At 58.0% G+C, this 16,039-nt stretch overlaps 1 protein-coding gene across 5 annotated transcripts; it reads right to left on the reverse strand.

Annotated features, from left to right (window-relative positions):
- Nucleotides 1-10: 10 nt before the first annotated feature.
- On the reverse strand, nt 11-15,244 carry U2AF2 (U2 small nuclear RNA auxiliary factor 2). Of its 5 annotated transcripts, none has more exons than XM_081119597.1 (12): nt 15,031-15,244; nt 11,291-11,426; nt 10,542-10,586; nt 10,177-10,280; nt 9,797-9,948; nt 8,474-8,590; nt 8,160-8,298; nt 3,796-3,875; nt 3,589-3,711; nt 3,237-3,323; nt 2,805-3,053; nt 11-734 (listed from the first exon to the last, which is right to left on the reverse strand). In XM_081119597.1, the coding sequence occupies exons 1-12, from the start codon at nt 15,077-15,079 to the stop codon at nt 600-602; spliced, it is 1,416 nt and encodes a 471-aa protein (XP_080975723.1). In that variant the 5' UTR covers nt 15,080-15,244; the 3' UTR covers nt 11-599. The 5 variants fall into 5 exon arrangements, with proteins under 5 accessions (XP_080975723.1, XP_080975722.1, XP_080975721.1 ...); XM_081119596.1 differs by having other exon boundaries at nt 3,225-3,323; nt 15,031-15,175; XM_081119595.1 differs by having other exon boundaries at nt 3,796-3,899; nt 15,031-15,175.
- Nucleotides 15,245-16,039: the final 795 nt, after the last annotated feature.

Consider the following 16,039-nt stretch of genomic DNA (forward strand, 5'->3'; position numbering starts at 1 on the left):
CTCCATAAAGTAAAATACAACAAAATGTTTAATGAGCAAATTCGTCTTAGCAAATATGAAACCGCCACAGAGTAGGAGAGGGGCAGGGGCCATGGGGTCCGGGGAGACTAGAGGAGAGAACCAACTACGTAAGAAACCAGGGGGAGGGCTAGAGGCCAAAGGGCTGGAGTTGCGGTCCTGGAAAGGGAGAGGGCAGGGCAAAGGGCCGGACAACAAAATTCAAAATAGTTTGGCCATAAAATATAAACACGCTGTTCCTACAGTGGAAAAGGGGAGGAAGGGGGTATAAGGGAGGAGAGGCTGTTTGGAGGAGGGGCTGTGGGGTCTTACCCCGCCCTTCTGTGCACCCCTCCCCATTCGGACCCCTTCCCTCTGTGTCTGTGGGTGCGTGTGTCTGTGTGGGCCGTGTGCACACTTCCCCAGTCCCCGCCACGCCCAACCCCCACCCCCCCCACCCTTAATTGCTGCCATTCCAGTTGCTGCCGGCTGTCATTCGGCTGTCACTCCTCTGCCCATCGTCTTCGGAGGGGGAAAAGAGGGAGGGGGGCATGGGGGAGAAGCCCCCAGCCAGCCCGGCCCCCCGCCCGCCCCCGCCGCCTCTACCAGAAGTCCCGGCGGTGGTAAGAGTCGGGGTCACAGTATTTTGTGACAACCACTCTGTTGGCGAACTTGCGACCTGTCAGGCCCTGCATGGCTTTCTGGCAGTCAAACACAGAGGTGAACTCCACGAAGATCTGTAGAACAAGAGGCAGGTTGTGAAGGCCGAGTGGCCTCTCTGCCACAGAGCAGGAGCTAGCTGGCTCTCTCGCAGCAACCAGCCAGTTACCACCCAAACCCTGAACTCTCGGAGTGAGAGGGAAGGGGGTTCCTCACCACACATTTGGAGGCTTTTACCCATATGTTCTCCAGAACCCCAGGATCAAAGAGCAGGAGAGGACAGAGCGGAGGCATGCACAGGCATGGAGAGAGAGCAGAAGCAGGCTCCCAGGGGAAGAGGTCACTTGTGTCGTCTCCTCTGCACCAGGCTGGCCCCAGCCACCCCAAGGGCCACGTTCTCCCCAGACAATGGATGAAGTTAAGAGAAGCTCAAAAATTAAGATTCAGCCCGGCCGGGCGTGGCTCAGCGGTTGAGCATCGACCTAGGATCCAGGCGATCAGGGTTCAATTCCCGGTCAGGACACATGCCCAGGTTGTGGGCTGCAGCCGATCAATGACTCTCTCATCATTGATGTTTCTCTCTCTCTCCCCCCCTCTCCTTTCCTCTCTCTGAAATCAATAAAGATATTTTTTAAAAAATAATAAAATTAAGATTCAAACCCAAGCTGACAGCAGAAAAAGTTGAACTTTGACCTATTCAAGTGTCTATCTTGCTTGAACCACCAGTTTATGAAGTGGAGGGGCAGATGCATGGGGACTCTAGAATGCCCCTATTGCTTCAACTACAACTAATGGCTAGCAAAAAAGGGGGGCATGGGTGATGTGGAACTGAACAATTATAAGCAAGATTAAAACCAAGTGCATGAATCCCAGTTTGGACTCTGAAACAATCAAACTGTAGAAGACATTTCTGAGACAAGGGAAACCTGAATGTGGATTGGGTAGGTACTAAGAATAATTTTGTTAATAACGGTATTGTATTGTCATTAAAATAAAAACTTCAAAAACTTATCTTCTGCCCGGCCGGGCATGGCTCAGCGGTTGAGCATCAACCTAGGGCCCAGGAGATTGGGGTTCGATTCCCGGTCAGGGCACAGGCCCGGGTTGCGGGCTAGGCAGCCAATCAATGACTCTCTCATCATTGATGTTTCTCTCTCTCTCTCACCCCCTCCTTTCCTCTCTCTGAAATCAATAAAGATATTTTTTTTAAAAAAGTTATATTCCAAGCAGTTCTCAACCAGGGTCAATGTGTCCCCAGACTACATATGACAATGTCGGGATTTGTTTTTTGGTTGTCACAAAGGAGGGCACAGTGCTTCTGGCAACGAGTGGGGAGGCTGGGGATGGGGTTAATCATCTTAACAATGCACAGCACAGACCCTAAAGAGATGGAAATACAGTTTAAAACAGGCTGATCCCAGAGTCCAGACAGGATCTTCCCATTCATTCCTCCAGTATCCTCAGTCTCCATGTGGGCCAGGCCCCAGGCTCCATTCTAGTGCTGATGACAGCGTGAACAAAATTGACTCAATTCCTCACTACCCAAAGACACCAAGCACACACTCCTGCCCGCCCCAGTGGCTCTGCACCCCCGGCCCAGGACACCACCTGCCTGCTGCAAAACCAACGCATCCTCAGGTGCTTAAAGCCACCTCAACCTTGACGTTCCTATCTGAAAACACTGTGCAGGACCTGCTCCCTTCCCCAACACAGGTTAGCACGGTAACAACAGGCCCACTGTCCTGCTTGACCGCAGGAGAGGCACTCACAGATTCACTGGGTGGGTGAAATGCACACCCTGCCTCCCAGGGCACAGTGCTGGAGATGACTTGACTCAGTAAGATCTGAAAAGGCCGTGAGAATCTGAAACCTGACCACACAGCCTGTGTCCTCCGAGGAAGGGGCCCAAGGAGCTGCTGTGAGAGTTCAGGGGTAACACAGGTGAGCTTATTAGCAGGGCCGCTTAGCAGGGCACCTGGCACCCAGAAAGTAAGTGGGTTTTTGGTGGTTGTGACCACTTGCACACAAGGTCACATAACAGCCAATTTCTGAACCAAAGTTACGAGCCACAGTAACACTGCACCACGGGCCCTGGGTGTGGTGTGTTTGAGAAAGAGAGGCGTAGGGGAGGGGTGAGATGCACACACCTTTCCACAGCCGGGCACCTCGACACCGTCCACAGGCCGGGGGATCTCGATGGACTTGACCAGCCCGTACTTGCTGCATTCATCCCGCACATCCTCCACGATCTCCTCGTATTCCTCGTCGTCCAGCAGCTCCTCAGGCAGCACCATGTTCATGAGGCACAGGACCTCAGTCGGGTGGCCGCCCATCTGCACCTGGGAGCTCATCAGGCCCGGCACTTGCAGGGTCACAGGAGTCTGGTTTATGGTGCTCTGTGGGACAGACACACAGGGATGTCACAGGGCTGCCCTTCAGATGCTATCCAAGGAACACCAAGCCCTACCCTTAATGCCCAGGAAAACCAAGGGCAGAGCTGAGGAAGACCCATCCCATGCTGCCCCTTCCCACCCCCGAGTCCCCCTAGCCAATGGAAGATGACGTGCCGGGAGGCTCACCAGCGTGGCATTCTTGGCTCCCACACTCGCCCTCTGGACCAGCAGTTTCTTGTCCCCCAGCTGCATCCCGTTCAGCCCCGCAATGGCCTATGTTTAGAGGATGAGGGGTAGGGGGGTGCAGGGAAGAGGTGTGGGTCAGGGGCCAGGAGCCAGCCATCCCCCCAATACCGCAGATCCAGGCATTGGTGGGGGAAGAGGGGAAGGCAAAGGGCTGAGAGCTTGGAAAGCCCCAGGCAGGGCCCCGAGGCTGGCTGGCCTCCTCCCGCCCATCCCGAGGAGGGGAGACCTCAGCGAGAACACAGCAGGGTGCGGGGCAAGGGCAGATTCAGCCGCGCCAGGGCCCGGGGCTCACCTGATCTGTGACGTTGATGTCCACGTACTCACAGAAGGCGTAACCCTTGGAGAGCCCAGTGGCGCTGTCCTTGACCAGGTTGAAGGCCTTGAGAGGCCCGAACGATGTCAGCAGTTCTTTCACCTGTGGAAGTGCCCACCATGCCATCAGGGTTTGTTCAGGCAAAGGCAGGGATGGGGGTGGGGGTAGGGGTGGGAAGGGGCCTACCTGGTCATCGTTTAGGTAGTTGGGTAAGCCTCCGATGAAGAGCTTGTGGGCAGAGTCTGGGACCACAGTGGACACAACTCCTGAGGGGAGAAGGAAGGAACAGACTTGGATGCCCACCAAGAGGTTGTCACCGAACCCTGGGGGAGTGTGCAGGGAGAGGCCCGCTTTCCTCCCGGCCCGGTGACGGCTCAAAATAGAAAACACCATGTCTCCCACACCTGCCCAGCCTCTGAGGTTACCTAGGTCTCACTGTGACAGTCTCGCCCTGGAGACATAAAGACCTGAGCTCACAACCCACCTTGCTGCCTGTGGCTATGCAACCTCACCCAACTGAGGAGGGGTCTTAAAAGACCCACAACCTTTTCTTTCTCCTGCAGCCCTTTTCTGGTCACCCACTGCTTACATCGGGTCTCCCGGGAGGTGAGACTCTGGGGCCTGCTCCCAGTGTTCCTGCACTCCACACAGCCAAGCAACCCCCACGTGTGACACTGGAGGAGTCTGCTGTGTCCCTGAGTTGCCCAGCTCACTCAGCACCGTGTCGCTGGCACCCAGCAGGGACTGACACAGCAGGGTCTCGTTGGCGGAGTGGGTTTCATGACCACTGTGCGTCTAGTCCTCCAATCCTGCCCTGTGCACTGAACTCTGGGCTCAGAGATGAGTGCCAGCAGCCCTGGTACAACTGTCTGTACAGACCTGCCATCCATCCAGCCTGGCCTGCTCCTACCCCTGCCTTCCTCCGCAGCCTCACACCAAGCAGTGACCCCCGCCCCCTTTCCCTGGGAAGATGAGCCAGGCAGGTGAAACGCACCTGAGACACAGAACCACCAACCCCCGGGGAGGGTGGGCTCCTCCCACCACCTGCCTGGCTCCCCTCGCATCCTCCTTCAAGAATGCTGGCACCAGCCCAGCCACTCTGAGCACCACGGCTGAGCCCCATCACCCTCGAGACCTGCTTGTCCAAGGGGAGGAACAGAGCATCCTGGGAACAGGGGCCTCAGACAGAGCAGTCCCCACAGGCCTGGCCCTGGGCCACACTCAGTCTACACCTCAATGCTCTCCAAAGCCCTACCCATAGTACAACAGGGGTACACTGAAGACCCCAGAGGAGCCTGAGGTCACACAGGCAGGAAGAAGGGGCCTCCAGGACCCACTCACTCGACTCCACAGTGAACTAAGGACTTTCCGGGGGGCTGTCGCCTTCCTGACAGCAGACTAGGACAGGGGCAGAGGTTATATCACCCAGCAGGTGAGAGGCAGAGCCTGGTGAACCCCAGCCGTGGGGCCCAGGCTGGTACCTGCTGTGCCACGCACTTCAGGGAAGCGAGGGTGCTGACGGCACCTGAGTCAGGCTCCCTGGGTTCAGATCAGGGCTGCAGCACTGAGCAAGGCTCCCTGCACCTCATGGGAGAACGCTGGCGCCTACCACAGAGGTGCATGGATGGGATGATTTCCTCAAAGTGTGTCCTTCACACAGAGCCTGAGGGCCAGACTTGGGAGAAGTCAGTGCCACAGCCACTGAAGGCCCTTCATGGACACTGGGCCCTGAAGCAGGGAGGAGAGTGACCTTTCAAGGTCCCCTGGCCAGGAAAGGGTGATGCCAACTGGGAACTCATGTTGGTTTCAGAGCCCAAAATCAAGCCCAACAACTTCTGACAGAAAAGACAGGCCTCCAAGCACGCCGGTTACGGGATGCTTCACGCATTGGCTCTTTGCCACCTCCCCCAAAGGCTGCCCTGGACCCCAACAACCAAGCAATCCTTTCTGTGTCCGGTGTCACCTCTGCCTCAGCAAAACCGAGGGCCTCGCACAGAAAACCTTGCCAAGAGAGAGAGCGGGTGGAGCCCACAGGCAGAAGCCTCCTGGGGCAGAGCTGGACTCAGCCTGAACTGTAGGGTAAGCCTGACAAGGGGCAGGAACTCATGGCCAAGCTGAATTCACCAACACAAACATCACTGTGCCTTCTGGCCCCCAAACACAGCTCTGGCTCCATTGATGCAGTTTACAGCTCGTCTCAGACTCCACACAGGACCCTGCTTCAGCACTAGACAGGTGGAAATTTAAGGTGTCACCGCTAAATGATGTGCATCTACAGTTTCAGGTCCGTACCCTTCTGCCAAGAAGGTGCCTCCCAGGTTCCCGAGTTTTTCCCAATCAAAGACAACTGCTAGATTTTATGAAATGCTTTTCGCTTTTGTCATAGTTTCTTTCGTATGGAGAAGAGAATGTTAAAGTTAGCTTTATTACAGAGAAAATAGAACCCAAGGATGCTCAACCTACAGGCAGAATCCCGCTCCCTGCCACCCCCAGAATGGAGGGCTGAGGCGTGGAGACCCTGTCGCCCAGAGAGAGCAGCTCAGTGAGTATACCTGTGCTGCCCAAGCTTGGTGACAGCATCCAGACACAGGCCTGGGAACGAGTTCCAAGTCCCTGCCATCTCCGCCCACACAGGGAAGAGGCGGAGCAGAAGCCCAGCCTCTCACCCTGGAGAGAGTGAGCGTTGCCCAAGCCATGCTGCCTCCTATACAATGGGCTTCAGGACCTGAATGCCACAGAAAGGCCAGCTGGGGAGTATTCCACTTTGTGGGCCGAAGGCTTTGTCACTACTCAACTTGGCCACCACAGCACGAGAGCAGCTTAAACCATGGGCAACACATGGACAGAGCTGGGTGCCAATAAAAAGTTAAAAAACAGGCGGGGTCCATACTAGCCCCAGGTTGTCCCTCACCAACCCTCACACTATAGAACTGTCACGAAAATCAACAGGTGACCCAGAGCACACCTAAGACAGTGCCTGACACAACAGCATGGGGGGGCAGGGGGGCTCCTCAGGTAATCATGAATGAGTTAGGACACGCCGGGTTTCCTGAGAAGAGCACAAAGGAACACTGCACTTGCCTGACGTGAGAGCTGGTTCCACAGACACTTAAGAACTCATCGGGTTGCACACTTAGAGAAGATCAGCGTACCCTATACCTCGATTTTCAAAAAATTAAAAATGAAATGAATTTACCCAAACTGCTGTGGGGGCCAGTGCTGGAAATGAGCCAGGCACTCAGGCCCGGTCCCAAGGTGCCACCTGCCCTGGAACCCCACATCCCCACAACTTTGGAACGTGAAGAGCTGACCCAGTTTCTAAAAGGCATCCTCCAGAGCGAAACCTCAGTCCACAGAACCCCATGATCCCAAACCCCAAGGGCCTGGCTGACCCCCACACCCAGAGCATGTCCATGCTCACCCGCCTTTGTGGCAACAACTCCTGGGGCTGGAGGCCCAGGCCCCCAGCACAGCTGCAGCAAAAGCTCCTCTCACCCCAGGGTTCCCACAGACCTGAATCCTAACTTACATCCCACCTATGGACCACAGAGCTCAAGTCCGGCCCGCTGTCCGATTCTGTATGGCCTGCAAGCTCTGAGAGGTTACTTCATAACGTAAAAGCGGCACGAAATCCAAATGTCCACATCCGTAAACATCAGGGTGGAGGAAACAGCACGGCTGCTCACTGAGGTGGCATCTCTGGCTGCTTTCACACTACAGCGCAGAAGAGCTGTTTCCACACACCACATGGCCTGCAAATCCCAAAATATCTACCGTCTGGCCCTGTCCAGACAAAAGGGGGCTGGCCCCAGGTTGGCCATAATCTCCCAGCCGGAATGACAGTGCACATGCTGCGGGACAGGCCCCAGGACCCACAGTGGAGTTTCACCTGAACCCAAGGAACCAGCTCGACCTGGCCGGACACTGTTTATAACAAGACACCCAGTTGTTTTTGTACATCACTCAGCCCAAGCCCACAGAGAACTGACCTCCAGTGACACCCAGAACCACAGAGCTCGGGAGAAGTAACTCCATCTCTGAATTCTGTCCCTAACATGGGGTCTGCTGTCCAGGAAGACCAGTGCTGAAGTCCTCCAACTGAAGCGCTTCCACTCACCAGCCCATCCTTCCTCACCTTCAATCCCACCTGAACCCCTCAACCCTGGGCAGATCTGTCTCACCTCCTGTTCTCTTGCCAGTTGACCTCGCAATACAGCCTATTCTCTAACGCCGACACAGTGGACAGCAAGCAGACACCTTGTACAGTAATACTGACCACTGATTGCACACACACAGTTACGCTGCCCGAGGCCCCCGCACTTGGGCCCTTCACCCCCCACACCTGTGCTCTGGTCCTGGCTCTGCCACTCACAAGCTGTGTGTCCTCAGGCAAATCAGTTCACCCTCTCTGGCCTGGGGTGCCACCTCTGCTAAGCAGGGAGATCCTTAGCTTCAAAGGTTTGGGGAATTGGAGAAGACGAGACCAGAGCACTCGCACTGTTTCCCATGTGGCTCTGCTAGACTGACAGACAGGATAGGGCTCAACTCACCAGGCACGTAGACGGAAGGGTTCTCCGACATGCCAGGCAGGGGTTGGTAGTCATGAGGCCTGCGGATCTTCAGCGACTGGCCCTGGAAGATGATGCCATCGAAGGCCATAGCCTGGGTGGTCTCGTCCACTGAGCGGAACTGAAGGAAAGAGAACGAACGGGTAGTGAGGGGCAGGGGTGAGCAGCCAGCCCAGCCCCCAGTCCCCAGGGGGCTCTGGGAGGGCAGAGAACAATCGCAAAGGGCCCCATACAAACAAGGGTTCCTGCCAAGGTGCTGGAGTCAAAGCAGCACAATGCCCTGCCCTGCCTCTCACCTCTAAGAAGGCAAAGTTCTTATCCTGGTTAATCTGCACAGCCAGGACGGGGTTGCCAGGGGCCTGTGTCAGCCCCCCCAAGCGCATCTGGGCGTTGAAGAAATCCATCATGGCCTCCTGCAGAGGGAAGAGGAGACAGGGAGGGGCGGGGAAGGGGGTGGAGAGAGGAGGGGGAGGGTGAGAGAGGGAGACACGGAGGGTTTGGGGGGAAGGGGGAGGGGAAGGGACAGGGAGGAAGGAGGGGGGGCAGTGGAATAGGGTGGGGATAGAGGTCCATAGTAGGAAAAGCGGGAGGGGGAAATAAGAGAATTGGGAGGGGGCAGCAGAGGCGCGGGGGGCCAGGTGTGGGGCGAGCCCCAGGGGCCCAAAGGGGGAAGGAGAAATAGGGTTCAACGTAAGATGCAGGAAATGATGACCACAGGGAGAAGACAGAAAACACAAAGCAGAGAAAACAAGGAAACAGAACAAACAGCCGATGGCGACAAAGAGGGAAATGACAGGAAAGTGGAAAAGCAGCGGCAGGCAGGACAGAGGGACCCCAAGTGGGAGACAGAGAGTGGAAAGAGGAGCAGAGAGACAGAGGGGGAGGGGCACACAGGAGGAGGTGGGGAGGGCGGGGAAGGGGAGGAGAGAAGAGTGATGTGGAGGGATCTGGCCCTGGAGTCGGGGGCTGGTTCATCAAATGTAGCAAAGTGCAGGTTGAGAAAGTCAGAATGGACCTTACTTGCCTTCGCCGATGGTAGCAAACTTTTTGTTGCTACGAGGGATCTCAGCCCCACAATATTTCACTTTAAAGAGAAATGGAAACAACTCTTTGATCTCGGGATTCTCAGGGGTGCCACGGGAAGGGGTGGGGAGAGGGGGGAGAGGAGCATGGGGAAGGTGGGGAGGTCAGGGCCATCAAAAATAAAAGAGCAGCGACCACGGGAGGGCTGTGGGAGAGGATGGGGACAGGCGGCAGAGAACAGAGGCATGTCAGAAACTGAGGGGGCGTGCGTCTGTGTGTGTGTGTCGAGTCTCCCTCTCTGTCTCTCTCCACACGGACTCGGATTCGTGGTTCGTAGGTAAGTTATGTGTGTGCTCGATCCATGGGTTTGGAGGAGGTTGGGGAGGGGAGACGGGAGAGGATAGAGGAGGGAGGGAGGGCCACCCCCAGCCCGGCCCCTGGCTGGCTCAACTCCATCGTCCGTCTGGGAGGGGGGCCGGGGGGTCTTGCAGGAGCAGAGTCTGACCCGTGCAGGTAGGGAAGGGAACGGAGGGAAGGGGAGGAACAGGGGGAGGGGAAGGGGCAGGGGACGGGCAGGGCAAGGGGGAGGGCAGTACCTCAGTGATGCCAAAGGGGATGTTGCCCACGTAGAGGCGCCGGGCCTGTCTGGTCATCTGGCTCCCGACCACGGGCACCGGCGTAGGGGTCACAGCCAGACCGTCCGGGGTCATGGTGGGGAGGAGGGCGGTGGCTGGAATCTGACCCGCAGCTTCGAGAAGGGCAGACAGGATTAGCCAGTGTCAGGACAACCCTGTACCGGTGCTGCCCAATCGCCCCCACCCCCACAGCCTGTCCTCGGGTGGGGCACCCTAATGGACCTGCTGCGTTAGGAAGCCAGGTGTCAGCCCCACCCCACCATGGGGGCTTCAAAGGGCAGAGGCTAAAAAGCCCAGGGCACAGATGAGTGACCCTCCCCAGTGCACGCCAAGAAGCCCACCTTGCATGGCCTTGTACTGCATGGGGGTGATGTGCTCAAAGCCGGGTGGCGGCACGTCCCAGTACTTGCGGACCTTCTTCTTCTTCTCATGGCGGGGAGAGCGACTGGGGAGGGTGGAGGGGAGAGCAGGCAAGGCCACCTCAGTGTGGCCCACAGCAGGCCTGCCAGCCCCCAGGCTCCCCTGGCTCCCCACCGGTAGCTCCGCTCTCTCCGGGAGGGAGAGGGTCTGGGTCAGGCGTGCCCAGGGGAGGGGCTCATTTTCAAGGCAGGTGCTTGGGCCAGGGCTGGACAGGGCTGGGCAGGTGCACAGGGCAGGAGGGGAAGGAATGGACGTCGGGGTGGAAAGGGCAGGAAGAGAAGCTCACATCAATCCACCGTGCTCCTCTTTAGCGCCTCTGGTCAAAGGTTTGCTGGGGGTAGGAGGGAAAGGTATGGGGAGGAGTGACTGGGGAACCTCGTCTTCCCCACACACCGCACCCCCCCAGGGCACAAAGCCCCAGGGCTGGGGGAAGGGCCGAGGTGAACCACAAGCTGGCCCCCTCAGCCCAGTCACTCCCCCAAAACCCACACGCCAGGAAAGAAAAACTACGAACAGCAGGAAGGGCCAGACAGACAACTTTCTAGTTGGAGAGACTGAGCTGGGAGAGGCAGGACTTCACCTACCCCACCCCTCCTCACCTAAGAGGGCAGAGAGAACAGAAGGGGCACCTTAGAGAAGGAAGAAGTATTAGACAACCAACGTCCCAAGCCAGAAGGTGGCTGGGACGGAGGTGCTGGCCTCTGTAATGGCCCCCTTCCCAGGAGGCAGAGCACAGGCTCCAAACAGTCCCACAAGAGCTCAGAAAGAGAGTGAGGAAGAGGTGAGCCATCTGGTTAGGGACGGGTGGGGCAGCCCCTCATGAAGGGAAAAGACAGAATCACCCGTGCCTCCAAGATCAAGAACCTGCTGCTGCTACAACCCACCAGAAACTATAGGAAATCCCAAAACAGAAAACTGAATTCCACAGACAAGCCAGATACCACCCTGACAGGAGCCACAGAGGCCAAGGACCCCCCAGCCCCCTCCCACGCTGGTCCACGCCATCCGCCCAGCCAGGGGTCTCCAGCCTGGTACCTTCGTCGCCGCCTGTCCCGGGAGGCGCTCCGCTGGTCCCGGTTGCGCCTGTCTCGGCTCCGGCTCCGGCGCTTGCGGTCCCGGCTGCGTGAGCGGCTGTGGCTGCGCTTCCGGTGCCGGTTCTCCTTGTCTCGCTCTGGGCAAGGTGGGGGAGGATGAGCTGAGGGAGGACGTGGCCCAGCCCACCCGCACACTGGGGGCCATGCCCCAGCCCCAGGGAGACCACCCCCAAGGGGATAGGATTCGACAGAGGAGGGGAAATAGCAGGCTGCCTGGGTCCACAAACCAGTCCAGGGACCCTGGGGGACCCTGGGGATGGGAGCTGGTTACCTGAGGGGACAGGGCCTGGAGATGCCCCAGGGGTGTAAGATACCTGAGGCTGCTCAGGAGGAGCTGGGGAGCCAGAGAAGACAGAGGAGGCTGGCTCCTGGTCCCCCTCCAGGGCTGAGGGGCCTGACCCCAGGGTCGTCCCTGAGAGGGGCAGGGCTAGAGGCTGGGGAACCAAGAGACCCAATGATGTTTTCCTGAAGGGACCTGTGGCCCCTCAGGAAAGACATCCTCAATCACCAGGTGCACCCATAGTCCCACCATCAGGCCCAGAGTGAGGTGTCAACCAGGATGCCCTCCCCGAGGCCCCTTTCTGCCCCACAAAGACCTGAATCCCAGACCAACCCATCCTTGCCTCAAAGCAATCAAGGGGCTGGGCTGCTTTCTCCAGAGGCCCAGGAGGTGGCACAGAGCTCTGTTCCAGCCTCGCTCAGCTCCCTCACCTCCTGGCTTGGGGCAGCACCCTCCCAGCTAGGCCACAGAAACCCATTTGCTACAGACCTCTCAGCCTTGCAGAAGCTGCAGGCTGAACTGTGAGCAGGGGAGCTCGAGCACAGCATTCTACTTTAGTTCCTGGGTTCAAAGACACTGGTTCCTCAACTACCCATCAGGCCCCATTAGTGTACTCATGAGCTTCACCATGCTCCTGGGGACAGGAGGTGGAGGAGGCAGCGAGGAGAGGGCTCAGAGTAGACTTTAGCCTCCTCCACACGTATGTCTATTTTCTGATGTAATTAACTATGAACTTTTTGTGACTGCATCTCAATTCCAGAATCACTAAAATTCACGAAAAACAGGCACCTAAGAAATGGGAAAGACACAGCAGCAAACACCAGGATGCTTCCTAAATCCAGAACCTGGGCTAAATATCTCACTTGCACTCAATCCTTACTACTATTTTGGGAAAACCTTGCTGGGGGCTTCTGTAACAGGTAAACTGAGGCACAGGGCACTCACAGGACTGGCCCAAAGGCCAAAACGCAAGGAAGCAGAGAAGCCTGAACATGAACCCTGCCGTGTCAGCAAGTTCATGAAAGAGCAGGCCACACTCCCGAACTCAGGCAGAGCACTTGGGGTCTGGATGGAACCACTAATGACAACGGGACTATCCCCTTAAAAGCAAAATATTAAAAATGAATCAAATACTGTAAACAGGAGGGTAGTGTGAGGGGGGCAGGTAAGCACACAGGCTCTGGTTCTGTGCTTGTGAGAAGGCAGGCTGCACTGAGAGCCCCAAGGGTCTTTCCTGTGGCTAAGGCTCTCAGACAGAGGAAGCGGTGACGCCTGTTGGGTGCCTGGGACGCAGATCAGGAAATTGACTCCCTGGAGACACAGGTGCATTAGGTAGGGGTAGAGTCAGGAGGGGGTTGGCTCAGACACAAAGACCCACAGTTGGGCAACACGTGAGCAGTGCTTCCCCCCCATACACACCGAACCTGGAGAGAGAGGGAACTTCAGGTGTTCAAAATGCTGTGGCCACCGTGTGGGAACTGCACCACCAACCCAGGGGACAGGGGAGGGCTGAGAGCCTGGCCTGGCCTCCCAGTACCAGAAGGGCCCTGCACATGGGCAAGAGCCTCCAGGAAGGTCTCAGCCAGCTTCATGGCAGTGCAGCACAGCAGACCAGGCCTAGCTGCCAGCCAGAGCCTGGCAGTGTCAGCTCTCCTGCTCACATGAAACCAGCAACAGCACCAACCCTCCAAAACTCGGGTTTCTCTCCTTCAAAAGAGGGTGCACGAGGACTTGGCAGTAGGATGTTTTGAAAGCACCTTCCCCAACTGTGACACCCATCTCTGAGGGAGCTAAAGGCCTTACTACGCAAGGAAAGATTTCACAATGAAAAATACCCCTTACTGGCCATTTAATGTGTACCAACTCACATGCCCCCACACTTTACCTATGTTACCCTATTTAATCTCAACTCTGCCTCTGATCAGGCCTGGGAAAGTTTTAAAACTTCCTGAGCCTGTTTCCTCTTCTACAAAAGAAAAATTATTTCAGCCTCAGGGGGCTGTTGCAAGGGTCCACTTAGAAAATCTGTGCAAAGAGCTTAGCAAAGTGCCTGGCACGTGGCATGCACTGAGACTGTCATTACTACCACCCTTATTAATTTCAGAAACCCCGTGGCAAACGAATGGCCACTCCCCCCATTAAAACAAACAGCCACGAAGACATGAGAGTAGCACAGCTAAGCATCAAAGTAGCTGTCTGAACCCAGGCAGCTCAACTCTCAAGCCTGTGCTGTTACGCGGGTCATGCACAGAAAGGAAGACAAGCCCCGGGCACTCAGGCACGGCCCCTCAGCCCCAACTCCAGGCCGGTTCAGAGAACTCGGGCGCCCGCACGCAGCCCTTCGACCACGGGCAGCATGAGCCTCAACCTCCCCACCTTCCCTGGGTCTACGTTTCTTCGCCCCCAAACGGAAATAATGAGACAAGAGGAACTTTTCAAACGTCGAAGGGCTCTACCAGCTCCAAAATTCTTGGGACTCTCCAAGTTGAAGGGCACCTGCATGGCCCCCGGGGAGGGCCTTTGCTGCCCACCTTCCCCTATGGCACCCAACTGGACCAGGCCCTTTACTCTTTCAGTGCCTCAGTTTCCCCATCTCTAGATGTTGAGGTGATTTACAGTCTAGAGGTCCCGAATTGGGACCGGACAAGGCGTGGAGTTTGTCTAGCGGGAGAACGGTGAGGGACTAACGCTGCGATCATTGCCACTGCCACCGCCTGCGTGTAGGCAGGACGTATGCCTGGGACACGAACACCTTAAAATCGCACAAGGCGCGCCTCTTTCACGAGGGAACCCACGTCACACGCGGTGACCCGAGATCCCCCAAGACCAGCGAGGACCCCTGCGCGGGCTAACCCGCAGGACTCGGCGCACGTGGCGGTCGCGGAGGGAGGGCTGGCCCACGCCGCGGCCGTGCCCATGCCCACGTGAAGTGGGCGAGCTCGCAACCGCCATTTTGGAACAAAGGGGGCGTGGAGACCCAGGCCACGGACCCAGCCGGAAGCGGAAGTGCCCAGGCAGCGGGAGGAAAACAGGGACCGAGGGGTACGATATACATGTGTATATACATATATATTCTCCTCCCCAGAATAGTAAAAATAGTCCGCGAGGAGACACGCGGGGGACCCTTCGGGCCGCGCCGCTTCCACCAGGGAGCAAGCGGGGCGCAGGACGAAGCATGGCGCGCATGCGTGCCGGCGCGCGCCCGCCGCCCCCTTCCGTCCCGCGCGCGGAGGCACGCCGAGCGGTCACGTGAGCGAGGCGCGCGCCGCCGGACGGTGGGGGGGGTGGGGGGGTGGCCGCGCGGCCCTGTGAGGAGGGGAAGCGAGGGGGAAAATGGCGGGGGGCACGGAGGAAAGCCAGGAGCCGCCCCGCCCGCCGCCCCGCGCCCCCAGCGCCCTCACCTTGCTTATTCTCGTTGAGCTGCCGCTCGAACTCGTCGAAGTCCGACATGCTGAGGCGGCCGCGTAGGGCCCTGTGCAGCTCTCACCTCGCCTTGCCGCCCGCCCGCTCCGGCCGCTTCGGCTACTTCCGCCGCTCGCTTCGGCTACTTCCGGCCGCCTCCGGCGCGCCACCGCCCCCTGCCTAATCGAGCCCCGGCCGCCCGCCCCGCCCCGGCTCCGCCCCTTTCCCCGCCCGCCCGCCTGCCCGCCCGCCAGCCCGCGAGGTGCCCCTTCCCCAGAGCCTGGTCCCGAAGCGCTTCAGCTATTTCCGGGCCGTAGAGGAAGGAGTCGGCGCAGAGGCTTCGGCTTATTCCGAAAACACCCGAAGTGAGGGCTTCGCCGGGTTCTCAGGTTGTCGTAACTTTTCGGAAACTAGCTCTTCAACGTTCGGGTATTTCCGTGGGTCCTCGCCTTCCTCGGAACCCAGTGCCCCCCAGCCCCGCCAAGGGTTCGGCTTCTTCCGACAACTCAAACCGTCCGTCTTTGGCCGCTTCTGCAGGGGCTCCCCGCTGTACCCCGCCCACTCTGTCCGAACTATCCGCTACTTCCGATAAGCCTAACTGTCCTGGGACTCAGCACTTCCCGAAGGTTTCGGTGCTTGTCCTCGGGCCCGCCAGAGATTAAGCTCGACTCCAAGCTTCGGCTCTTCCCGGAGATTCCACTCGCTCACTCCTTCTCTCTCGCAGAACCTCGGCTCCCTCCGCCACCGCTTCGGGAAGGCCTCACTCTCGGAGATGGCTTCGGCTTTTTCCGTCGGTGCTTCGGCTCCTTCCGGCGTCGGGAACCGAAACGGGAGGGAGAACCGAGACGAGGTGGGTCAAGGGAAGGGATACGGGGAAGGGGCGGGGTCCCGGATCCCACCTGGCTCTCCGGGCGGGGAGAGTTGAGGAAAAGAAAGGCCGACCTCCTGGAAGGTTTAAGAAGGTTGCGCGAGACAAAAGCAGCCAGCGGGTTGAAGGGTGCGCGCGGC

Source organism: Miniopterus schreibersii (assembly GCF_964146895.1).
Source record: "Miniopterus schreibersii genome assembly, chromosome: 18".
NCBI lineage: Eukaryota > Metazoa > Chordata > Mammalia > Chiroptera > Miniopteridae > Miniopterus > Miniopterus schreibersii.